The sequence below is a fragment of the Petaurus breviceps genome, unplaced genomic scaffold (genome assembly GCF_028583685.1).
Source record: "Petaurus breviceps papuanus isolate PSGF00001 unplaced genomic scaffold, PetGlider_PUasm1.0 171, whole genome shotgun sequence".
In the NCBI taxonomy this organism is placed as follows: Eukaryota; Metazoa; Chordata; class Mammalia; order Diprotodontia; family Petauridae; genus Petaurus; species Petaurus breviceps.
This window is the reverse complement of record NW_027185754.1, coordinates 22,180,299-22,206,553: the sequence shown is the minus strand read 5'-3', so window position 1 is coordinate 22,206,553 and position 26,255 is coordinate 22,180,299. Positions and strand designations below refer to the sequence as shown.

The following is a 26,255-nucleotide window of genomic DNA, read 5'->3' as shown; positions in this document are numbered from 1 at the left end:
TCCTGTAACCCTCCTAAATTTTAATCTATACACCCTTCTAACCCTCCTTTATTCTGTTCCCTCACCCTCTTATATCTTTATAAATTTAGAAGGACTTTTATACTTTCTAGATGTATATGTTCCTTCTTTAACCCACATATTATGAAAATAGGGCTCCAGCACTACCAGCCCTCCACCCCCACCTGATTCTTCTGTATTGCTTCTTCCTCTCTTGCCTCATTTGTATGATATAATTGCTCTTTTTATCTTTTCCTACACGGTTTTGCTTTTTAGAATCACTACATCATTATCAGCTCATCCCCAATCTTTCTTTTGAACTAACCAATTACTAATGACAGTTTTAAGAATATGGTTTGCCTTTCCTCATTGGAATTGTTACTTTGTGACTTCAAAATTTCATTCTTGAAAGCTTCTCATCTCTCCTAGTCTGGCTTCCTCTGTACCTATCCTTCCTCTGAGCCCTTTGAAATCTGCTCTCCCAATATCTAAGATACTGTCAGACTATTCCTGGCATCTCTTGCCTTCTCTGTCACAAATTTAAAGATAGAGTGGTTACTTTCCCTGAGATTCCCATCCTTTCCATCCCAACAATCATTCCCTCCCTATTGGTGAGAATGAGCCCCTGGAATAGAAATTGTTTTTGTAAGTTCTGCCTTTTGAAGAAAGAAAATAAATTATTAGATGTCTTGATTTTTGTCTTCATCAGATGACTGGATAGTTCAAGTTCCCCCTCACTTCTGTACTACTGTATCCATACCAAGTTTTCATCTGTCTCCTGAACTCTTCATCTAATTCCTCTTTTGCTCCAGGTGATTTGTAGAATACTTCTATGACAGCATTGCTTGTTTTATTCTTTATTGACCTTTCCTTAAATGCTTTTCAATATATCTCCATCCCCTTTTCCCTAAATTTCCCCAGAAGAATATATCTTCTTAATATTACAGTGCTGTCATACTTCCTTTTCTCTTAACCATCTTATTTCTTTTACTTAAAGTATAACCTTTCCAAGCCATATTCTCATTCGTAGGTCTCATCTCATCATGTTTTGGTGATATCCATGAGGTCATATTTACCTCCTTGTATTAGTATCTCTAATTCATCTTGATTAGTAGGCCTTAATTAGTCACAATGATATTTTTATGTATTATTTAAGTGTCTGATATGAAAAGTCTGTGGGTCATAATATGGATGATAGACATTCTTCATTCACTTGACTTTTCTTGCATGCATAGACAGTATATACTCTTTTGAGTAGTTATAAATCTCTTCCAGGAGACTCCAAGACTATACAACTCTCACACTGTCTTCTATAAACAGGAGTGTTTGGAAACCTTTAGTCTCTATAGGGAATCACTTTTCAACTTAGACTGCACCAGATCTCCATATTTTTAAGCATACATCTGTTTTGTTTTGTTTCACTGATTGCTTGTGATTAAAAGATTGTTAAACGAGGCTTTGTATTGTTATTTCCATAGAATTTTTAATGATTTTGATGTATGGATATGAGATACTGTGTTAGAAAAGAGTCTTTAAGATGACATTACTCTAGCCAAATGCCTTTTCATAATTAGGAAATAATAATCATTATAAAGGTGGGGGGCTTTGGGTGTGGAGTATTATGTATTATGTTAGATTTCTCTGATATATTGGTTAATTTTGCTGAACTGTTTTTTCTCTTTTAAAAATTATTTGTTTATTCTTTACTCTCTAGGAGGGGGTGTAGAGAGAGACACTGAGAAATATAGTGATGTAAAAACAAAAGATTGACCATGAACCAGTCACTTAAACCTCCAATGTACCAGTCAGCTGTCTAAGAATATAAGTTTTAGATGAGCTGCTTATCTGAATATCCATACTAGGAGTAGTTTTATACTGATGGAATTTAAAACCTACTTCTTACCCCAAATACAGTACACACTGTATTTGGAAAAGTTATTTTGTCATTGGAAAGTTATCCATACATCAAGAATGGCCTGTAGTAATATAATAGGCCGACCATCCACAGGGCATAGACCTTTCACATGGTTTACTCACTTGGTATTGAAAGGATATGTGGCTCATTCTAACACATTACATAGAGTGTGGCACATAATAGGTGCTTAGTAAATGTTTATTAACTTGATTTAATTCTTTGGTGGACCTCCACTGGGAGGCCTTTAAAGACAAAATTGGGATTAATGAGTGCAATCTACAGAGAAACAAGTTTAGGTTGATATAAGAAAAAAAGAAACCTTGTCAGAGCTATCCAAAAGTGAAAAGGGATAGCTCGTGAGGTGACAAGAACTCCCTCACCAGAGGACGTCATGGTTGGAGGGCTATTTGTTGAATATGTCACAGAGAGATTCCTTCAGATGTGGGATGGACTACAGGTCCCTTCTGACTGAAATTCTCAGTATCTACCCAGGACTCTAGTCTCTCTCTCTCTCTAGAGATGCAGCTAGCATCAGCTTAGATTTTATGTTCAGATGCCTCACAGTCCAGGTGCTACACAGGTCAGTGACCTTTTGGTCAAATACCTTCACTACACCACCGTGGAGCTAAGTTCTTATAGTCTTCCTGGAGTCCAGGCCTGTACCTAGTTGATCATCTCAAACACTGCACTGGCACATCACTCATTTGTCAATATAGTTCATGCCAAGTTTATGGAATATCCTTTTTATGGCAATGCTACACAGCTGTGTGAACTTCCATTAATAGGCCCCAGGCAATCAGCATTGAGGTTTGGAACAAGAGAAAGGGGAAATGCCTGGGTAGGTGTTTCTTGTGGGCCAAAATGAACATCTGAATATTATAAGCACAGCTGTAGCAACATGTTTGTGATGAGCCTTTAGTATATTGCAAACCTGTTTAGTTTAATTTGCCTAACATAGTTTGTGCTTTCCTGAGGTTTACGAGAAGAGCACAGGTAGCACTTTTGTCTTCCAGATGCACACCTTAAGAGGAGTTCTTCTTCAGGTCTGTGCTGAAGCTTGCACTTGTTTGTGCACTTGTCTTATCCTCTGTCCTGGATTTTAAAGCTCCTGGAGGCCAAGGATGGTGCCTTTCTCATTTTCCTATCCCATTCCCATTATGACCTTTTCTATTTGTTGCATATAGTAGGTGCTCAATACCTAACATTTAATGGATATGAATGAATGAAGATCAGTAAATTAGAAATTTGGTGAATATGACTTTTTACTTTGGTGATTTATTTTTTTTTAGGTTTGGCTTATAGTACTTATAGAAGCTATTTATTTCTTTTTTTGCTACTTTCCCTAAAATTAGGGTATACCCTCATCAGATGAGCACTGATTTTAGTACATGCTAGATAAGATGATTTTCTTTTCATTGTCCTTTTAAAAAGAAAATCAAATATCACTAAAGTTACTTCCACTTCTAGATCATGTGTTCTTTTGAAAAACAACCCCTTTATTCAAAAACAGCCAGACATAGCAACATTTTAAAACACTAGGCAAGTCACAACCTCTTTGCCTCAGCTTCCTCACCAGTGAAACCCATCTCCCAGAGCTGTTGTGTGGATCCAAAGAGATAATATTTGTAAAGTGCTTAGCACAGTTCCTGGCATATAGTAGGTGCTTAATAAATGCTTGTTTCCTTCTCCTCTTTGGAATAATCCAGAATGCTATGACATGATAAGGCAACATGATGCAGTAGAAAAAAAAAGATCTGAAATTAAGACCTGAGTTTGAATCTTGCGTCTACCATTTACTCCCCTCTGATCTATACCAAGCCCCTTCACTTCTCTGATCATCAGTTTATTCATCTGAATTAGATTTATTCTAAATTCCCTTTCAGCACTAAATTCCTATAATTAGATGAAATGTTCAACAAACACATAGGTAGAGTTTGGCAGTTTTCTCACGAATATTTAACTATTACTTACTGCTGTTTAATCCAACCCTGGTTTTATCCCAGCCTTTTATTATAATAAAATGCTTCTTTCTCACTTGCCCCAAATCCCTCAGCTTTGAGTCTAATTCAGCAACCACAGACAGCACAGTCAACTCTGCCCAGGGTATGTTTATAGTTCTGGGGCTTCTTTTGTTTCATGTCATTATGAACTAATAGTTTTTTACTGTTTTATTCAAGGCACTGTGCTAGGCAGGGAGGAAGATAAAGGCATATGAAATAATGGTATTCACCCCTAAGAGGCTTTGACTACTTAGGGAGATGATCTAATACACAGACAAATAATAATACAAGATAGCTTATATTGTCCATATCACTTCATTTGACAATAAATATTATAAGAATGGAAAGAAGCAGAATTCTTTTTTTTTTTTTTGCTTTTTGGAGGGCATTTGGGGTTAAGTGATTTGCCCAAGGTCACACGGCTAGTTTTTGTGTTAAATGTCTGAGTCCAGATTTGAACTCAGGGCCGGTACTCTATTCACTGTGCCACCTAGCCGCCCCAAGGAACAGAATTCTTTGAAGGCTAGGGAGGCCAGGGAAAGTTTCACAGAGAGAGTAAGATTTGAACTAAGCCTTAAAGATTAGATAGGATATAGGCAAGGGGAAATGAAGGAAGAGACCATAGACTGTTCCAGGTAAGAGACTTGTCACAAACAAAGATGCAGAGTCAGTAATGAGCGTGGCATGTTTGAATGACGATAAGTAAACTAGTTAGTTAGACTTTAATTGAGAGGTTAGTTTAGAGAAGTAGTTATTTGCAGATGCAGATAAAGGCCAAACTGTGAGGGGCCTTGAATGTTACAGTCAGGAGTTTAGATCAAATTTGTTAAGCAGTAGGTAGCCTCTGAAGGATTTTGAAGAAGATATGACAGGTACAAAGTGATGTTTTAGGAAAATTAATCTGAAAAGCAATGTTTATGATAGATTAGAGGAAGGAACACCAATTAGAAGAATTCTCTAGTAGTCCTATCTTGAGGAGATAAGGGTCTCAGTTGTGACATGGTAAATAGAAAAAAAAGAGAAATTCCAGAGATATTACGTGGGAAAATTCAACAGAATCTAGGACAAAGTCAGTGCTGGGGGGTGGACGAAGGGAGAGAATCAAGTATGATGAAGTTTAAAACCTAAGTGACTCATGCCATTTATAGAAATAAACAAGGTGAGAAAGGTTGTAGTTTTGGAGAAAAGTTGATGAGTATTTTTTAGACATTTAGAGTAGCTTGGAAAACAATATGGAATTAAAGAAACTGAGGCAAACACACAAACAGTTTGAATTTGAGAGCCATCCATAAAGGTTGTAGTTAAAGCATATATAGAGGCAGTGTGATTTAGTGAGTGAATAGAGAGCTGGGCTGGGAGCCAGGAGAACCTGAGTTCAAGTCCCATCCCTGACACATACTGGCTCTGGGACTCAGGGCAAGTCACTTAACCCCTCAGTGCTCTAGGCAACTCTCTAAGACTAGAAGTTGAAGGGAAGGTAATGACCTACATTGTTAGAGGGTTTCCTTATTAGGAGTTCTCTATACCAATGAAATCACAGTTTCCTATAGCATAGTTCTTTAGAAATGATTTTTTAAAGAATAAAGGAATATATAAGTAGATTTCTTACTTTAGTTTAAACATTGAATTCAACAATTAAAATTTAAAAATACTTCTTTTCAATTTTTTTTGGAAAATAATTTTCAAGATTTTTCTCTTCTGGTTTTCCAGTCTTATTTAGGGGTTTGTCATATCTTTTCACAATCATGTGAAAATTATTATAATTGGTATAAGAAGTTGTGTACCTTATTGTGTAAGCCTTGAATTAAAGTGAATTAAAAGCCATTTTTGGCATATGCCAGCTAATTAGACAAATCTATGGAAATGAACCATAGTTTACATGACAGAAAGCATATTGTAGACTGTAAATTGGAAGAAAAAAAGGGGGGCATGCGGATTTCTAGGCTTGTTGTTAAAAAATTGAGGAAGAGAAAAAATGGCAAATCTTGAGTCAGCAGTTTAAAGCTAATGATCAATATTGATTTGCCAAACCACATCATCACTCACCATCCTCCAGGATTAAATCATACTTTTGCCTTGAAGATTGTGTGTAATTACAGACTGTAGCTAGAGCTAAAATACAATCTGCCTAATTTGGAAAGGAATTTTCTTAAGCTATCTTAAACTGAATAACCCAATATGGCTTTCTAATAATACTACTATAGTCTTGATTTCATGCCAGCCAGTGACTGGACATTTGGCTTTCCTTTTCACAGTCTGAATTTGTAGCAAGCCAATTTCTTTTTTTTTTCTTTTTTTTCTTTAAACGCCTTTGCATTTACTTAGATGAAAATTATATTAACAATATTGTTACAAGGAAAATAGTGCTATGATAATACATTTGGTTCAAATTTAGATCTTTTATCATTATACCTTTCACATTTTTGTTTCAGATATTCTCTGCTCTTTGACATGGCTCATTTTAGTACTTCCAGTGCAAATGGTAAATTCCTCCTCTAGTAGCAAAACTTAATGAAAATGTTTTTTGTATATTACTACAATCATGGCCCTTGCCTAGGTTCCCTGAAGGATCTTCATGGTAAGTATAAATAAATACTTGCCTGGTTAGCTGGTAGAACTCACTTTAAAAACTCCTAGTCCCTCTCCTTTATCTCCCATTCTTGAATGTTGATACCTAGACATGTTGAGCTAAAAGGGAGGATCAGAAATCAGGGCCTGCCTGCCTAATTTTAACCCTTTTGTTTTTTCCTAGCTTATTTCCAGTGATGCTGATGGAGCCATACAAAGGGCTGGAAGATTCAGAGTGGAAAATGGCTCTTCAGATGAGGTAAGGGAACATATTCAATGCCCATTTTTTTCACCATGTACATTAAGCATCTGTGACACAGTGATGAGCCATTTGTGGAGCTCACATTCCTCGTGCTTGCTATTCATCAAGGCACAAGCTGTTTTATTAAGTGCTAGGCACTGGGGATACAAAAACAAAAATGAATGGTCCCAGGCCACAGTACATTCCAACAGGAGAGATGACGTGTCCATATATCTACAAAACAGTTACAAGGTCATCTTGTAGGAAGGATGGAGTTGGGAGGGGCGGGCTGGGGGGAGGGAGGGAACCATGAAAGGCCTCATGTAGAAAAGTGCCATTTGAGGTAAGTGTTAAAGGAAGCCTAAAAGGAAGAGGTGAAGAGGTAAAGCATTCTAGGCATAGGGGGACAGCCTCTGCAAAAGCTTAGAGATGAGAGATAATGTGTCTTGTGTGAGGAACCATAAGAAGGCCAAAATAGTTAGATCAAAGAGCATGGCATGAGGAACATATAATGTGTAAGAAGATTAATCAGAGGAGGGAGGGCAGAGAGGCAGGGAGGCATTTAAGTGGCCCAGTGGATAGATCACTGACCCTGGAGTCAGGAAGACCTGAGTTCAAATCCAGCCAGCCTCATACACTTGCTACTTAGTAGCTATGTGACTCTGGGTAAGTCACTTAACCCTGATTGCCTCTCAAAAAGAAAAAGTTTAGTAGGGTAGATGGGGCTAGGTAGTAAAAAGCTTTAAATGTCAAACGGGAGTTTTTGTTTGGTCCTAGGAGTAAGAGCAAGCCATTGGAGTTAATTAGGTAGGTGGAGGGGATAACTCTTAGAACTATGTATGTGGAGGATGAATTGGAAAGACAAAAGTCTTGAGGCAGGGAGACCAGTTAGGAGACTGTTGGAATAGTTCAAGTGAGAGGTGATGAAGTAACACTGAGATTGCAAAGCTATATGGCTAGAAGCATGGTGGTACCCTTGACAATAATAGAGCATTTGGAAGAAGAGAGTCTAAGGAGGAAGTATGGAAAATGATAACATTTTGGATGTGTTGAGTTCGAAATGCCTGTGGAACATCCCATTTAAAATGTCTAGTCACTAGTCACTGGTCACTGGGCAGCAGTTATTCAGAACTGAGGCTCAGAAGAGAGACTAGGGCTCAGTATATAGATGGGGGAGTCATCTGGGTAGAGATATTAAGTAAGTCAATAGGAAATGATGATGTCACCAATTGAGAATATAGAGAAAAAAGACAAGAAGACACAGGACAGAGCACTATCTGCGTGCTCCCACGGGAGACCTCCTCAGTTAGGGTTTTGACCTGAATAATAAGCCTGCAGAGGAAACTGAGAAGAAGCAGTCAGACAGGAGAACCAGGAGAGAGCAGTATCACAAAACCCCAGAAAATAGAGATTATCCAGGAGGAGAGAGTGGCCAACAGTATCAGATACCACACGAAGATTAAGAAGGAAGACTATGGAAGATAAGGCAGTGGTTGCAAACTACAGCCCAGGTGGGATTTATTGATAAACCGTGACCCAGGGCTTCAGTGCATCTTTGCAGAGCTTCATACATCATCCCTAAAGGAAGCATAAAGACAAAGGTTATAATGAATTGTACCGATACCATAAACCATCCTGGGTGTATCGGCAGCATTCCTATGCCACATGGGTGGTGTTAAAGTGAATATCTGAATATTCCAGCATAGAGACACAGGAGAATGTTCTCCCAACAGCAGAGGAGAAGTGCGCAAAGCTGTGTGTCTGTGTGTGTGAAACAGACACTGGTCACTGACAGTGGCAAATCCTGCCTCCTACAGCCAAGCACATTGGTTACTCTTGTTCTTACACGTGCTACACAGGTGGTTCGACAAACCCAGAAAAGATAAGGGAAAGAAAGCACTGAGACATATATACCCACAAACATACTGGGTTATAGCCTGTATTAAAACAGTACTGTTGGTAATAAAAATAATTGGCAACCCATAGTATTTTATGGTTTCCAACGCGTTTTGCCTAAGGTATCTCATCTGATTTCCATAGCACTTAGCACACACCACAGTGCCTGGCACATAGTATTCATTTAATAATGCTTCTTGACTTCACCCTATCAGGTGGGCAGGGTTAGTATTATTATCTTCATTTTGCTGATGAGGAAACTGAGGCTCGGAGGTTTAAGTGACTTGCCCAAGGTCACATAGCTAGTAAGTGGCAGAACTAGAGTTTGAATCCAAGTCTCCTGAATATAAATCAGTTCCTTCTTTCACTGCACCAGTTGCCCCAGTAACTTTTAACTTATCTTTAGCATTTTCCATGGAAAGTGTTCAATATAAGTAAGATTTCCAGGTAATTGAAACTTATTTTTTTTTTTTGCAGTCTGGTAAAACCTATGGGCCCCTTTTCAGAATAAATTAAGGGAAATTTAATTAAAGGAAATGTTCATTTTAAGTTAGAGGTTAGTGAAAATAAGGATGCTCCTTTTTTTTAACATTCAAGTTAACAGATCACCCACAATTTATCTATTGACCCTTGCCCCAGGTTAAGAACCCAGCTTTAAACAAAGCTACTTTTATTTTCACTATTTTAGATGGAAATCTTTCACACATCCCTTTCTTTTTAGACATAAAATGTCTCTTGGGCATTAATTCTTCCTTGATGATTCAGGTTTATCATTCTAAACTTCAGTTTTTCTTCCTTGCCTGCCCTGAGGCTCATGCGTTTGAGCTCTGCCAGGCTTTTTGACTCTAAACTAAAGGACCTCGGACTGCTGTGGTTTTGAGTTATGTTTGCTTTTTAGAATTTATTTTGTTTCTTTACTCACAATGAGACTGGCAGCTGACCCTTACACTGTGAGCCATGAGTGCCTGTTGCTAGTGACTACATCCCTGCTCTAAGTGATTACTTCTAATCTGAGGTGTCCTGGAAAATCAGTTAGCCAAACTTGTTAAAACTGTGACTAAAATGGGAACGAACAGACTTTGAGAGAGCCTTGGGGAGTTTTTCTATAAATAAGACGCATGGGCATTAGTACATGAAACAAAGATAACATTCTGAAGTGGAAAGAACAGTAGTCTGAAAGAAGATTCAGTATGAGTCTTAGATCTGCAGTTTATCTATGTGACCTTGGATACGTCCCATAAGTTTCCTCATCTGTAAAATGGGGACAACGTCTGTACTTCCTGCTTTGGAGGGTTTCTGTGAAGAAAATACTTTGTAGGTCAGGAAGTGCTATAGAAATGTGAGTTGTTATTATTTGTCTCATAGGATTTAGAGCTGGAAGAGATTTTAGCAATAACCTAATGTAACCACCCCATTAACAGAGAAAGAAACTGAGACCCAGGAGATGTTAAGTGATTCGTTCAGAGTCTCACAGCTACTTGATGGCAGAGCCAGTATCTAAACCCCTGCAGGGGTTTTTAAACTCCTAAATGAGTAAATGTTTAAGTGAATTGTACTTTCCACTATACCTGACCCTGAGCAGAAGCCTTTACTATTTTCCTTCTTCGTTCTTAAAACAATGGAAATGTGGAAGGAATCTCAGAGCTTATTTAGTCTTTTGAACAAGAATCTCCCTCAGTAATACTCTTAACAAGGTCATCAAGCTGCTTCTTGAAGACCTCAAGGAAAGGAGAGCTCAGCACCTCTCTCGAGAATTCAATCAATACATCAACAAGTGTTTATTAATATTTATTAAACTCATTCTGCTTTTGAACTGCTCTAATTGATCTTTGTTATATTTAACTGAATTCTATCTTGATAGAGCTTTTAGCAATTGGCCCTAGTTCCATTTTCTGGACCCAAGAAGAATATGCTTAATTCTTCTTCTACATGACAGTCTAGATAGAGTAAGAAAGAGGGTAATAGAGAAACTTACTGGTATATTCCTCTTTTTATGACTATATTATATATGTATTATATAATATACGATATTACTAAATATAATATTGTTATGTTATATAATGGTGTTATATCATTTCTCTAGTTTTGAAACGCCTCCATTTCCATGCACCTGTCCCTGCCAACCAGAAATCAGATCTTGGTCCCATCAGCTCCTGCCATCCCCTCAGTCTGCTGTATTTTGGCATCCCCTAGACTTCCCCAAATCCTGATGTGTTAGAAAGAGCCCTGGACTCTACTAACTAGGATAGCTAAGACTAAAATTCCAGCTCTGCTATTTAATAGCTCTGTGATGTAATATTAATCTTGTCATTCCTACCTCCACAACATCTCTCATATCCAGCTTCTTCTCACTACAATATGCAGCCACCATATTAATTCGGGCCCTCACAAGGACAATTGCAATAGCCTTCTAATTGGTCTCTCTGTCTTGGGAATCTTCCCATTGCAAAATGATTTTCCTAAAGCACAGATCTGATCATTCACTTTTCTATTAAGCATACTCTTTGTTGTTTGTTTGTTCAGTAGTGTCACACTCCTCATGACCCCCATTTGGGGTGTTTTTGGCAAAGATACTGGAGTGATTTGCCGTTTCCTTTTCCAGCTCATTTTCCAGATGAGAAAACTGAGGCAGTTTTAAGTGACTTGTCCTGGGTCACACATCTAGTGTTTGAGGTCAGATCTGAACTCAGGTCTTCCTGATTCCAGGCCTGGCACTTTATCTACTGCACCACCCAGCTGCCCCAAGAAGAGGAAGAGATCTCAACCTTCCTCTAAGTCAACCCTTATCTGAAAAGCAATCCAAACTATGATCTATCTGACAATAGGTCATCCAGCCTTTGTTTGTAGACCTCCAGTGAGGGAGAACCCAGTACCTCCCAGGTAGCCCCTTCCATTTTTGAAATGCTCCAATTATTTGGAAATTTTTTCCTGACATCAAGCCTAAGTTTGTCTCTTCATAGCTTCCCTTCATTGTACCTAGCTCTGCCCTCTGAGGCCAAGCAGAAAAAAGTCTTAATTCTTCTTTGTGACAGCCAGTAGGATACTTAAAGACAGCTATCACATCACCCCTGAGTCTTCTTTCCTACAAGTTAAACATCTGCAGTTCCTTCATCTGATCCACAGATAGTATGGATGTGAGGTCCTTCAGCATTATCTTGCTTTTGCATAACAGCCAGGTAACTCAGTGGATAGAGTTGTAGGCCTGGAGTCACAAATACTTAAGTTCAAGTCCTTCCTCAGACACTTATTTCCTTTGTGACCTTAAACAAGTCACTTGATTGCTGCCCATCTCAGTTTCCTCATCTGTAAAATGGGGACAGTAATATCACCTACCTCCCAGTGTTATTGTGAGCACAAAATGAAATAATATTTGTAAAGCATGTGTAAACCTTAAAGCGCTGTCTAAATTCTGTTATCATTATCATCATCATCATCATCCTCTTTCTTGTCAGTATCTTTCCTGAACCATAGTGCCTCAAACTGAATCTAATCTTCCAACTGTGGTATGTATGACCAGGGAAGCTTTGATACGTGTAACTTCTGTGACCTTGGGCAATTATACTTACCTCCTTGGGCCTCAGTTTCCTAATTTGTAAAATGAGAGAATTGAACTTGATGATCTCTAAGGTATGTTGCAGCTGTAGATCTGTGATTCAGGAATCTTGTAATTATATAATATTTAAAGTAGCTCTTAGCCCTAAATCATGTGGTCTATGAATGTGCCTGTGAGTACATAAAAGATAATCACTCAGTAAATGCTTCTTGAGAACTTGCAGAGATAACATAAAGCAGTGGGGGATTTGAAGATAACAGTCAATGCATAGGGTAGAAGCACTGGGCCAAAGAGAGACCAATGACATCAGAGACAGAATTGGTGATAGTTGAGTTTCTCCCCTGAACTTAATGAAACCAGACCCTAGACTTCTCTAGTGACAGAGAGAGAATAGAGGCCAGATGTTTGTGACACACATTGACACTGTACTTCAAGGTTTACAAAGTTCTCTTCTCAGAACAACCCACTGAGGCATATAGCCCAAGTATTATTATTCCCATTTCACAGATTGGAGAACTGAGGTTCAAATAGGCTAAGAGACTTGCCCATGGTCACATAGTATTTAAGGGCAGGAATTTGACTCCAGCTCTCCTGACTCCAAGCCCAGAACTTGCGACCACAGTACAGCTTCTCTCAGGTCGCTATCAGTTTTCAATGGAACATGTACTAACAATTTTTGAAATAGTGTTTTCCTATCATTTCTCTGTTTGTTGTTTTCACTTATACACCCTGCTTGTTTACTCCAGGTTTTGTTTACTCTCTCTGAATAAGCTTCTAATGGCATCGTTTTGCTCCATTTCAGAATGCTCCGGACTTGCCAGGTATCTGGCGTAGAACAGATGTGCACCTGGAAAACCCAGAGTATCATACCAGATGGTATTTCAAGTATTTCTTAGGACAAGGTAAGGATATTGCTGTAGACAAATTGACATTTGAACTGACTTAATGGGAAAAAAAAAGCTTTGATGTCATAATTCATGGAAACCTACATCATGTGCAGAGATTAAACTCACTTGATCAGTTTGGTTTATTTGAAACTTAATTTAGAACACTGACTTAAAGGTTAGAGATAAACTTTATAAAATTAAAGGTTCATTTCAGAATTGCAGGGGGGAAAGACATTTATGTGAATCTTAACCAGTTATTTTTGCACTGGAAATGAAGTTGTAAAAGGTAGATTGAGTAGTTGGAAAGGCAGGATGGAAATTCACTGTGTTGAAAAAAGCTGTTAAAGAGCCCTTAGAATTGAGTACTACATGTAGTGTAACATATTCTGTGTGACTTTGTGCATTGTATCTCCTTGATAAATAGTAAACAGAATGCTCAATGAGATTGTAGATGGGAATGGGTGAAGGAGGTCATGTGAAGCTAGAGTTGGTACTCGTGAAGGGCATGTGTGAATGCAGAGGAAGAGCCTGTGTGAGGGGCTGAGATTAATGATAGAAGGAGTAGGAAATGAAGGAATCATCATAAGGCCAAAAAGATTAGAAGACCAGAGAAAGCAAGAGGGTGTAACTGACTGCTTAGGGATGTTCCTTTAATTCTTTCATGCCCCCAGGGTGCTGTTTTGGGCATAAAGTAGCAGCTGGGTTACATATTCTCTTAATACTCTGAAGAAATAAACAATTTAAGAAATGGCTTAACTTCCTACCAGAGAACAGATTGCAAATACAGAACCAGACTCTGTGAGTCACTAATTCTCCATTGGCTATCAAATAAAGTAGAAAATCTATCCTCTGGCATTCAAGACAGTATGGCTCCAGGCTTTCTCCCAGTCCAGCCTTCACACAAAACTTCCCTCCTATGTTCCTGCCAAAATGGACTACATTCCTTCCCCTTGTTCTTGTCCTGCTCTATCTTCTCTCTGCCTGCATTCATACTGTCCCCTCTGCTTCCTTCCTTCCTTCCCACCCACCCACCCCATTTCCAACTGTTCAAAGTCTCTCCCTGCTTTTAAGCAACAACTCAGATGCCTCCTCCTCCATGAAGCCTTCCCTGACATCCCTGTCTCTACTAAATAAAAGTTATCTCCCCCCACTTCACATTTCTCATACCTGAATCTCTCCTTGGCCTTTATCTCACTCCTTTGTGTCATACCAGTTATTTGTGTATGTACCCTTCCCAATTGATTGAATTATAAGCTCCTAGAGAGAAAGGTATATGTTATATCTGTCTTTGTGCCTGTAATGTAATGCCAAGGAAAGGCAACTTCCCAAGGTTCAAAATACCAGCATAGGTGCTCTCCATTTTATTCAATGACAAACCAAGAACAGAGAGGATCAAAACATGACATCATTCAAAATACAGCATTTACTAAGTGTCATTAAATAATCTCCAAGGACTACCCCACCCCAGGACCTTCCAATCATTCAATCAATTACAAAGTCCCTGTTCTAAATACTTCTCCACCCCTAGGCTATACCTTCATTTAGTCCACCACAAAACCCCTCTTCTCAAATGGAGATTAGTTTCCAAACATAAGTTAACTACATTCATTTGTTCAACCACAGAACACAAAAAGGTCAAAAGTTCCCCACCCCTGGATCACAATTGAATCTACCCTAGAGTTACATCAAGTTTAAGCACAGCACTTAATACCCAAATGGAGGTCTTTTCTTCATCTTGACAGGAGGCAAGTTCTCAGCAATCTTAGTTCCTGGGGAGACAAGGCTTAGCAAGGCCACAAGATACATTGCCAGTCTCTTCATTAATTCATCCTCTGTCTGTAGAACAGTCCTAGAACCCCTGAAGACATTAGCAAAACCCTCTCCCAGGATTTCTGTAAACATACAACAAGAAAATCCTTCTTCAGGGCTTCTGAACCAACAGAAAGGTTCCCAGACCCCTGCAACAACAGCACTGTCCTTCACCAGTGGACAGTATTCACTCTCTGTCTGCAGGACAGTCTCAGGGCTTCTTAACCAAAAGCCAGGTTCCAGGACTTCTTCAACAACAGGACTGTCTTTCACCAGTGGACAAATCTGGCAAAACAACATCAAAACAGACAAAGTACCAGCAAAACAGCCATGTCTCCTCACTCCTTGGCAGCTCAGGGGGCAGGTCTCAAAAGTCCAGGGCAATTCAAAGCGGCCACCAGCAATTCTCTTAGTCTCTCTCTCTCCACGAGGTGCTGCTTCCAAAAAGATCTTCCGCCTCTCTCTTGTCTCTCCAAATCTACGTCACCAGCTCCTCCCAGTTCAGGACTGTCTTTTCACATCAACAAGTCCATCCCACAGGTGGGATTAACAAGCTCTGGGTTTTAACACAATCAGTTTGAAAACCAAGCCAATACAGGGGAACCTTTAATTGCCATTACTATCACAGTGCCTTGAACACTGTTTATGCTTAATAAACATTTCTTGAATTGAAATTGCTTTATGGAAAGATTTCAACAAGAATTACACATAATGAGAAGGTCTGAATGGGTTGGGCTTTCCATCAGTAGAAGAAAGTATCAATTAGTCTGCACCATGAAGAGATCGAAGATCTAGGCTAAATACCAAAAGAAGAGAATATACAGCAAATCTGGTACCTGCCTTCAAAGAATATATTGAAAGTGTCATCAAGGTTTGAAGGCTCACAGTTGCTTAACCTTTCTTCAGAAAAAGTTGAATATTTTTAATTTGTGAGAAAATTGGACTAGTAGAAACAAAATAATTTAAAATGCAGTGGAGTAGTAAAGGTATTAGAATAATGAGTAGATTAAAAATGAAGGAGGCAGGGAGGGTGCTACAGTGGGGCAATCCGTGGATGGCCAGCCCAAGTTTCGGCCTCTTGAGCCCAGCTCTACCACCAACCAGATTTGTAACCTCAACCTCTCTTCACCTCATTTCCTTCATTTATAAGTGACCTGTAATGGTCCCTTCTAAATCTAAAAAAATTGATGATTTCATTAACTACTTCAGTAATTAATTAATTAATAACTTCAGAGTTACAGAAAGAGGTAGAAAACTAGTAGTGAAAGATGTTCGCATGAAACCCGTCCTCTTCTGATGTTTCCCAGCATTCACGTATGAAGAGAGCAGCTTGGTTTGTGGGTATGCCTCGACTTGCAAGATGCTGGAGTAAGAAAGAGGAACAAAAGAGCAAACTGTAACTCTGCAATTCTGAATACTTTTCTCTTCCAGTTCATCAGAATTATGTTGGCACTGATATAGAGAAGAGCCCTTTCTTTCTGTCTGTAGCACTTTCTGACCAGAACAATCAACGTGTCCCTCAATACCGGGCAATTCTCTGGCGAAAAACAGTAAGTACCAAAAATGGTTGAAGTCCAAGTTGTCCCCTCAGTTTAATGATATTTTTCAAAGTTTGACTTATTATACTCATTCAGCAAGTATTTATTGAATGCCTCTATGTGTAAAACAAACAAACAAAAAGAAAAAATAAAAAAAAACATATTATGCACTAGGAATAATGCCCTTCCCAGAAGGAGTTTAGAATCAGATTAAGTCAGAGTGGCTCAGATAGGAACTTAAGCACCTTTGTGTAAAAGCCTTTGACCCTTCCTACTAGACAGTGCTGCCCAGAACTGAAGCTCAGTTGTGCACTACTATTTCTAACTCTAGTGAGGCTAGTACAGCCGATAGCTACCTCACACAGTCTAGAAATGACGAAGCATACTCTTAGAACTGGAAAGAATCTCCGAGGCCATTCCATTGATTTTACGGATGAGGACATTGAGAACCAGACTACGTGGGCTCTAGGGGATTGATGATTGTATGAGAGACAGGGAGAGGGAGAAGAGGATATGAGAGCATTTGTTAAGTGTTACTATCTACAAGGTATTGTGCTAAGAACTGGGAATACAAATACAAGCAAGCTGATCCACCCCTGCCCTTAAGAAGCTTAGATTCTAATGAGGGAAAATAACAAAAAAAGGGATGGTGGAAGTGGGAGTCACTGGTGATATGCAAGCATCAGCATGGCATGCATGGCACTCCTATCATGAGGTCTGGACCCCAGAAAAAGAAGGCAAAAGCTCACTTATCAGAGTTGGAGAGGGCTGTGTCATGGAGGTCCTGGGTTCTAGCAAGATGAGGTAAAAGCTCACCTCTCAGACAAGGTTCCATGGTAGGAGGGAGAAGCAGATGGCAGCCAGAGAGAAAATGGCATTGTTCTTAGTGTACGTCAGTGAAAGTGGCAGCTTATTAGAGTGAAATTGTCTCTGGTGAAGCTGCCTATTAGAAAATTATATCAGTTCATCAATGGGAAAGACTTGTGAATAATCACAGTGGATCAGCAGGTGGATCAGCTTAGATGTGATTAGATTCCTAAGGGATAGGAAGTTGAAAAACAAAATGAATCTGACTGTGAGATGTAGCTGGACTCCCCAAACCACACATGAAAACTAGTTCCCATTGTTTATAAAGCATGCAGGTAGTTATCTGTCCACTACTTGAATCCTTTTTTTTTTCTTTTTGGAGGGGGAAGGCAGGGCAGTTGGGGTTAAGTGACTTGCCCAAGGTCACACAGCTAGTAAGTGTTGTGTCTGAAGTAAAATTTGAACTCAGGTCCTCCTGACTCCAGGGCTGGTGCTCTATTCACTGCACCACCTAATGGCCCCACCTACTTGAATCTTAACAACCGTATTTGTGCAGTCAGAACAGTCGCATACATGTAGTTGTTAAAATTCAAGTTGATGACATGTAACTGCATGCAGCTTTTCATCTTGATCTCTTTGAAACAAGAGATTTTTTTATTCATTTATATTTTTTAATCAAAGATAAAGAATATTAGATCTGAAAGAAAGTTTGGTGATCATCTGATCAAGTTATATATCTGTTTCATGGAATCCATGATCATAAAGTAGTTCTTTACTAGTGCAGATCATAGTTCTCATTCACTGTAACTTTAACTCGCCTGTTTATTTTATGAGTGTGTCTTTTGTTTTTCTAATGAGAGTCTAAGCCCTTTGAGAGAAGAGTCTGATTCTTAAAATACTTAGTAGATGCTCAATAAATTACTTTTTGAATTGAATCTTAGCATGCAAAAGAAAAGAGGAAAAAAATTGTATTGTTGAGTGCTGACTCCTTGCAAGGCATAAGAAAGTAGTGGCAGGTTTAAAAGACAAACATGATTGTGGAAACTTTGGGAAAGTTATAGGTAATGCAAGGCTTCTGTTCAGAACTGCTTTAGCTATCATAATAGGGAATGAGCTGCCCAGGGACTCTCAATCAATGAGTACCTTCTCATCCACTGTAACTCTTGTCCATACCCTTCTGTAAAAGATCATCTCTGCAGCACACTAGACACCTTCCTTTGGATATTTTTGTATTTTGCAGACAACAGTGTGACTCTCCAGGCTATTTTCCCTCACTTTCATTACATGACCTACTCATCATTTCTTCTAGTCATTCATGTCCTTAATGCTGTCTTCTATGTCACTTCTCATCCCAAAGTCATCATGGACATATTTTATAGGTTGTTCACGCCCACCAAACATCTACAGATTGCCCTTTGGGTACCTGCACTTTTCATTCTTGTGAGGTTGTTATATGTTCCATGATTTACCACCATATAGCACCAGTATTAAAAAGATGGGCTTTGTGACAGAGCAGTTTTCACTGAAAATTCTTGCAATTTCTCTAATGTAGTTCAGCCAGTTCTGTTTTTCCTGAAGTAGGGCAGAAATGAAGGTCATGGAGTTGAGGAGGTTGCTAGGTCTTCATTGTGAATACTGAAGTCCCTGAGGATGAAGGGAAGGAAGATTGTGTGATTCAGGTACAGAAGCGTTACAAGAATAAATTGAAGATCAATAAATAATAGCAACTAGCATGGGGATAGAGCGGTATAAGCTCATTATATGAGCCTCAAAAGAGGAAGTAGAGGAATGGACTAGAACCTTAATTAGGAAGCAAAGACTATTCCCACCCCTCCTAGCTTTGTAAGTGAAGGGGGGGGGGGGAGTAGACTTAATGTAATGAGAGAGTAACTTCCAATGGGGGGAGTTACAGAAGATGTGGTAAGCTCAGAGGAGAAAGAAATTTTCATTAAATCAAGAAATTGGAAGTTTATGTTGGCTGAAAAGTTTGCAGGTGTAGGAGAGTTACTGAGTTATTTGTGTGTTTCCGGGGGACAGAATTGAATGAGGTAGCCAGGTGTGAATTGGGTTGGAGATGGCCTGGGGAAGAATAGGGTTGATAAGAATAAAGGTAAGAGGCTAGGTGGCACAGTGAATTGAGCACTGGCCCTGGAGTCTGTAGGACCTGAGTTTAAATTCACCTCAAGACACTTAACACTTACTAGCCCTGTGACCTTGGGCAAGTCACTTAACCCCAATTGCCCTCCAAAAAAAAGGAGAAAGGTAAGAGGGTGGGAGAAGGTAGTGTTGGCATGCTGGTTGAACCTAAGGCAGTAAGACTGGTTAATCAGGCTTGGAAAACCAGTGCAATAGGAGGCTATGGTCTCTTGGTAAAACTGACAGAGGTAATTGGTAAATTGGTAAAAACTAAGCAACAGAGGAATTAATCTACATCAGAAATAGAATTTCAGACTTCTGGCTGTCACAGTGATTCTTCAAAAAAAGAACCATTAAGTGAATCCACAACATGCTATGTAAATGGGAGCTACTATTATTATTTTTCCTCTCTTTATATAACTCATTTTGGCACTAGCTCACCTGTTTATTTTATGGGTGTGTCTTTTATTTTTCTAGTGAGAGTCTAAGCCCCTTGAGAGAAGAGTCTGATTCTTAAAATACTTAGTAGATGCTCAATAAATTAAAAAAATAAATTTTTGAACTGAATCTTATCATGCAAAAGACAAGAAGAAAAAAATTGTTCTGTTGAATGCTTACTCCTTGCAAAGCATAAGAGAAGAGTGGTAGGTTTAAAAGACAAACATGATTGTGGAAACTTTGGGGAAGTTATAGGTAATGCAAGGCTTCTCCTTTAGCTGTCAGGTTGGGAAGTGAGCTGCCCAGGAACTCTCAATCAGTGAGAAAATGAAGGAGTTAGAAGCAGAAATGATAACAGCACGAACAAGCTGTTGGAGAAGTGCTCTTGGACTGTAGGCTCATTGAATCCTATGAGGTATTTAAGGATTGCTTGAGCAACCCCTTCATGGCAGTTTTCTGTGAAATGTGGAGGGGGAGCTGAAATGAAGATGATAATGATGATCACACTGAATCTTTCTTTGCTTGTCCTGGGTTGTTTATTAGGCCTTGTCTACACCAAGGCCCCTTGGGCAGCTTTTCCAGGTGTCAAATACCTATGGGCTTTATTTCTCTGCAGGGTTGCATTTAATTTAATCTTTATTCTGACAAGAAAAATATGGTTGTTCTTTGTTTATCATTTAGCAGGGGAGAGACCTTGTTTGCCCTTCTGAGAGTTTTCTGCTTTCCCTCTTTCCCTTCTCTCCTCGTAACCCAGCTAAAATTAAAAAAAAAGAAAAGGAAAAAAATCATGCAGTGGTGTGAGAGTGCTAACCTGCATGAAAACACAATATCAGTATCAGAAATTGTCATAACTCAAGGGAACCATGTGATACACAAGCAGAGAGCACTGAGCAGCTCAATGTCAGGATTGGGAGGGAGGAATGTGAACATAATGCTGGGAGATTACAGCAGTGTTTCTGCCCACTCTGTGCAGCTGGTATATGTAACAGAGGAAGAGGCATTGCTGATGCATGAAACACTGGCCTCTTACAATTTTCCTGCCTAATGTGACTGATCGTTGTCAATCTCAGATCTTCACTAGCTCATCTTCCTCCTTCTACCCCTAAAGCATTGATGTCTGACAAAGTAACATCCTTAACCTTTTTCTCTCTCAGAAATCTCACATCCTCCTTTGACTTCAGTCTCCATATGATGCCCAAATCTATATATTTACCTATGATCTCTCATTGTGACCAAGTCTTTTTTTTTTGCAGGGCAATTGGGGTTAAATGACTTACCCAAGGTCACATGGCTAGGTTTTGTGTTAAGTGTCTGAGGCCGCATTTGAACTCAGGTCCTCCTGACTCCAGGGCCAGTGCTCTATCCACTGCACCACCTAGCCACCCCAATTGTGACTAAGTCTTGCATTTCCACTTGCCCACTGAACATCTCCAGTAGCATGTTCCTTTAGCATCTCAAACTCAGAATATCAAAAACTGAACTTCTAAATCTTCTTCCCTAAATCTGCCCCTCCTCACAACTTCCCTATTTTTGTTGATAGTACCACCATCATCCTGTAATCCCATGCTCTTCTTGGTTCTTTCTGCTCCCTCACCCTCAACATCCAGTCTGTTGCCAAGTCCTATTGATTCTACCTTTGAAATACTGCTCCTTCCTCTCTATTTCGCTGTTATACCCTGTTTCCAAATGTTATTAACTCTCGCCTGGACTATTGTAATTACCTCCTAACTTTCTTCCCTGCCTCTACTTTCTTCCCTTTCTAATCCATATTTCACATAAAACAATCATACTTCAATCCAGTAGACCTTTACTGAGCAGCTATTACACACAGGACACTCGAACATAAAGTTAAAAATTAAAGTTATTGTTCACAAGGTGCTTAAATTCTGTCAGAGAATATAACATGTGCCCAGGTAAGCAAATATAAAAGTAACTCCAGAAGGCAGAGAACAACCATAACTGGGAAAACCAAGAAAAGCCTCTTGTGGGCAATCACACCTGGGTCATGTGGAAGTTAGAGAGTCTGAGAGGCAGACATGGGGAAGAAATACATTGGTGCATTCTGAGGCACGGGACATCCTGTGTAAAGACAGGGATGGAATGTCTTATGTGGGGAAAAACTGGTTTGACAAGAGCAGAAAGTGAAGAAAGGTGAGTAATGGAAAATAGGACTGGAAAAGTAGTTGGGTGTATTGTGAAGGCCTATAAATGTCAGACTCTGAATTTTGTATTTTGTTCTAGAGGTAACAGGGAGTCAACATTTTTTGGTGGGAATATAACGATCTGTGTTTTAGGAATATTGATTTGGTAGCTGTAGGGTAGTTTGGAGAGGAGAGAGGCTATTTGTGGGGGAGACCAATTAACAGGTTATTAAAATAGACCAGATCAGGGGTGATGAAGACCATGCAAGTGAAGAGAAAGTTTTGTATACAAGAGATATTGTGAAGGTAGAAGCAATAAGGCTTGTCAACTAACTGGATGGGTGGAGGAAGCGCCGAGGCAGAAGTAACAAGGGTTACTCCAAGGTTGTGAACCTGTTTGACTGGAAGGATGGTGATACCTTCAACAAAATTAGGTAAGTTTGGAGGAGGAATAGATTTTGGGGAAAATGTAATGAATTCCATTTTGGAAATGTTTGAGCTTGAGATGCCAACAGGACATGTCCATCAGGGAGTTAATTATATGGGACCAGAGATCAAGAGATAGACCAGGACTGAATGTACATAGTTGAGAATCATCTCAAAGATTGTTACCTTGTTGAATCTGTGCCCTTGTAGATCACCCAGTCTATCTAACCCAGCTCTTCATTGTCTAGTTGGGGAAACGGAGGCCAAGAGTAGAAAAGGATCTTGTCCAAAGTCACAGCTAGGAAGAACTGAGTACTATAAAGATTGTATTTGAGCTCAAGTCAAGCATCGTGTCTCTCTATGCTCAACCACCTTCTATGGTTTTCTGTTGCCATAGGATAAAACACAAACTCTTAGCTCAGGTGCCTCTTCCTATGAGCAGTTTTTCCTGATTCTTATAGTTGTTAACTCAGTCTCCCTCCTTCAGTTATCTTGCAGCTGTTTATCTTTTTACTTGAGGCGTCTCCCAGGGCTCCAGGGAAGACTTTAATAATTGTTTTTGTCTTTTGTTTCCCCTTCATGTCACCATAATGAGTGCTTCTTGTTACCACTGGCATTTAGTCACCTCCATGGCTTTGCTCTTATTCACATATACTTCACTTTTTAGCCAAATTGGCCTACTACTCTGCCCTTTCTACTTCCATACATTCAAGTAGGCTTCCCTCCCCCATCTCAAACTTGAATCACTCATCCTCCTCTTCCCTGTCAAAAATTTCTTCTTACCTCAAGTGCCTCCTCCTCCGTGATTCCTCCCAACTGAAAGTAATCTCTTCTTCCTCAAATTTTCTAAGAGTACTTGGACCTGATCTCTTCTTTGCTGTTATCACATTCGATCTTGGATTTTGCTTATTTGCATATAAATATGTCTTTCCCTATTAGGTTGGGGGGCAGGAACTATGTCATTGGAATATAGATAGGCCTTCTACATAGTGGGAGCTTAATCATTATTTATTAATTTAATTTAAGTTTGAGGAGTCACAGTGTAACTACAGTGGTTTGAGGCCCCCCGTGGTGGTTTTCCTGGAGTGTTTGTTCTTGGGCCCTACTGGAATTTCTTCCCTGAGTCTCATCATTGTCCTCTTAACATATGACATGTTTTTGCCGATGCATTGCTAAACTGCCTCCAGATTTACAACCAAGAAGCACCCAGGCAGAGGGTGTGATGGTCTTGGTATTTCCACCTTCAGTAGAAGCTGCTTATTTGATCAGCACCTTCCAAGATTGCATCTATCCTTGAGTTGTTGGGGTCTAATAATATGAAGATAGAATGTGAAAACATGGAATATAAAATGAGAGTGTTGGAAGAAATGTTGGAAATGATTTAGTCATAGGATCGCAGAATTTGTGAACTAAAAGGGTCTTGGAGGTCATGTAGTTCAACACTTTGACTTTACAGATGAGAACAAAGGACCACGGAGATGAAATGACTTGTCAAAGATTACACAGAGAGTTAAATGGCAAAGCCTCTTGAATATATGTCTTTTTACTTTTTACTCCAGAACCATTATTCTTTTCACCACATAATGTTGTCTTTTCCTGCTCCTTGATTTTATAGATGATTAAATTGAGAATGAGAGATGCTGCAAGGCCAGATCAATCATTGATGCCTCTATTGCTGTCACCAATATATCCTTTCACAGAACCTCAGAATTGGAAGGGAACTCAGAAGCCATTACAGGCCAATTCAGGCCTTACCAAGAATAATTTCTGTGATGTCTCCAACAAGTCATCCATCCATAGCTCAGAATCTAGAGAGTTCTGAAAGCCCACTGCCCTCCAGAGCAGCCCATTCCCCTTGCTTCACTGCTAGTTCTGCCTTCTGGTACCAAGATGTTAGGAAGCTTCTTTACTGAAAGTGAAGATCCCAACTTTCATCAGCTGTTGTAGCCCCAAATTTGTTGATGGCCATGACTCTAGAGATCTTTTTAGACCCTAATTTTAGCTTACCTTCTGTAATGGAGCTGATCAGGGGCTACTCTGATCAGTCCCATTATACTTGCAAATCTAAACTCTACAACATAATTATAATTTTGCTCTAGAGAGTTATATAATGGTGACCTTTGGCATATAGACTACAGGGAAAATCTTAGTAATGGAAATTCTAATACATTCTATGTAAGAAAAATAGAATTCTTAGCCATATTCCTAAATATATTAGGCATTCAATTTTTCCTGTACAGAGGAGTACAATGGATTACCTCTCCTAGACCCAATTGAAGATACCTACACACAGACCTTGCACCTGTTTGAAGAGAGAGGGAAAAAGGAGGTAGAACACAAGGAGAACAGGGCTCAGCCTCCACTTTTCTATTTAAAACAGGGTAAAGGAAGACTGGGAGCAAAGCCAAGAAGCTATTTCATCATGGTAGAAGAGAAAGCAGCTCCTAGAAGTGACTTTTTGTCACCCACCAAAAGAAAAGAGAGACTGGAAGAAAGGTCAAGAACCAAACTGCAAAAGCTGTGTGTAATACTCCTGGTCAAACCAGGTCACCTGCTGTTAGTCACATGTCCCACAGTTGTGACCCAAACCTATACCTCTGCCCCACTTTAAAACTGATAGTGCCTTTTCTTGCCAGTTCAGCTGCTGGAAGGAGACAGTCTGGATCAAGTGAAGTCTGACAGCATTGTATGAAGAGAAAATCACTTCTCTATATCTAGTCCACTTGAATCAGTGGGAATCACACTGTTGAATCAAGAAAGTCCTATTCCTTTTGAAGATGGTAATTCATTTCCTCTTTCCCATGATCCCTTAGGAAACATTCCTGTATTGACTGGAGCCTGATAGAGGAAGGACAGTTATTTCTACCAGCTCTTCTCCGTAGCTACAGAATAGCAATTCCTAGTCATGGTAGCAGCAAGGAGGGCAAAGCTGGGGGCCTTCCATAACAAAGCTGAACAAGTCTAATCCCTCTTCCATGTGACAAGCCTTCAAATGCTTCACTATAGCAATCATGTGCTTTCCTTAGAACATGGAGTGTTGGAGCAGGAATAGATTTTAGCCTTTCATTTTGTAGAAGAGAAAACAATTTCCACTAATAGTATATAGGGCTATGAAGTCTTACTCTTAAGCCCAGTGCTCTTTTCATTATACCATACTGTGAATTAGGAGGCCATTGAGATAGTTACAAATTAACCTCAAATGCAGTGCACATTATTTTCAGCATGGAGACCAAAATATTCCATTAAGTACTAGAATATTACATGTAAATAAATACCTGCATTTATGACATTGTCAGGATGGTACAATAGTCACAGAAACCACCTTCCTTTGTTCTACCTATTTTCCCTATATCTCGACTGCCCCAGGCTGAGAGGCCCTGATATTCTCCACCCTGTTGGTTTTTCTGGTAGCTTTCTCTTGGTCAACACTAGGTTCACCAGCACTACCACCCCAAGCTAGAGTTGAGGAGAGAGTGGGTTTTTCAAGTCTTTACTTCAGAGGTAAGGAACTGACTTTAGAACCCAGTGTTGGAGACAAGAACCTTGTTAACAAGGTTACTGTGACTGAAGAAATCACAATTGACATTATTGTAATTTCTTCTTAAGAGTCAGTGACTACAGTCCCAGGTTCTGAGTGAAAATACAGCATGCCAGTCAAATCCTGAAGTGAAACAAGTGACTCTCTGTCCCCAAGAGCTGGAGCCCATATCCAGGGACCTCTCTAAGAGAGTCTTAAGTCCCTTTCTATAGTATTGTCTGTGGAAAATGTATAAAAAAATGTCCTCTAAATACAGTTGGGTATCATCAACTTGAGTACCATGTTATTTCATGGCTTGTTCTGAAAGGAAGGGAGGGAGGGGGGAGAGAGAGAGAGAGAGAGAGAGAGAGAGAGAGAGAGAGAGA

General features: G+C 39.5%; 1 protein-coding gene across 3 annotated transcripts in view; it reads left to right on the top strand.

Annotated features, from left to right (window-relative positions):
* GARNL3 (GTPase activating Rap/RanGAP domain like 3) overlaps positions 1–26,255 on the top strand; it is a 214,321-nt gene that overhangs the window by 27,604 nt on the left and 160,462 nt on the right. For all 3 annotated transcript variants that reach the window (XM_069082702.1, XM_069082703.1, XM_069082701.1), the window contains 3 exons: positions 6,665–6,739; positions 12,973–13,072; positions 16,298–16,416. In XM_069082702.1, the coding sequence (XP_068938803.1) occupies positions 6,665–6,739; positions 12,973–13,072; positions 16,298–16,416 (294 nt within the window). The remainder of the gene's footprint in view (positions 1–6,664; positions 6,740–12,972; positions 13,073–16,297; positions 16,417–26,255) is intronic.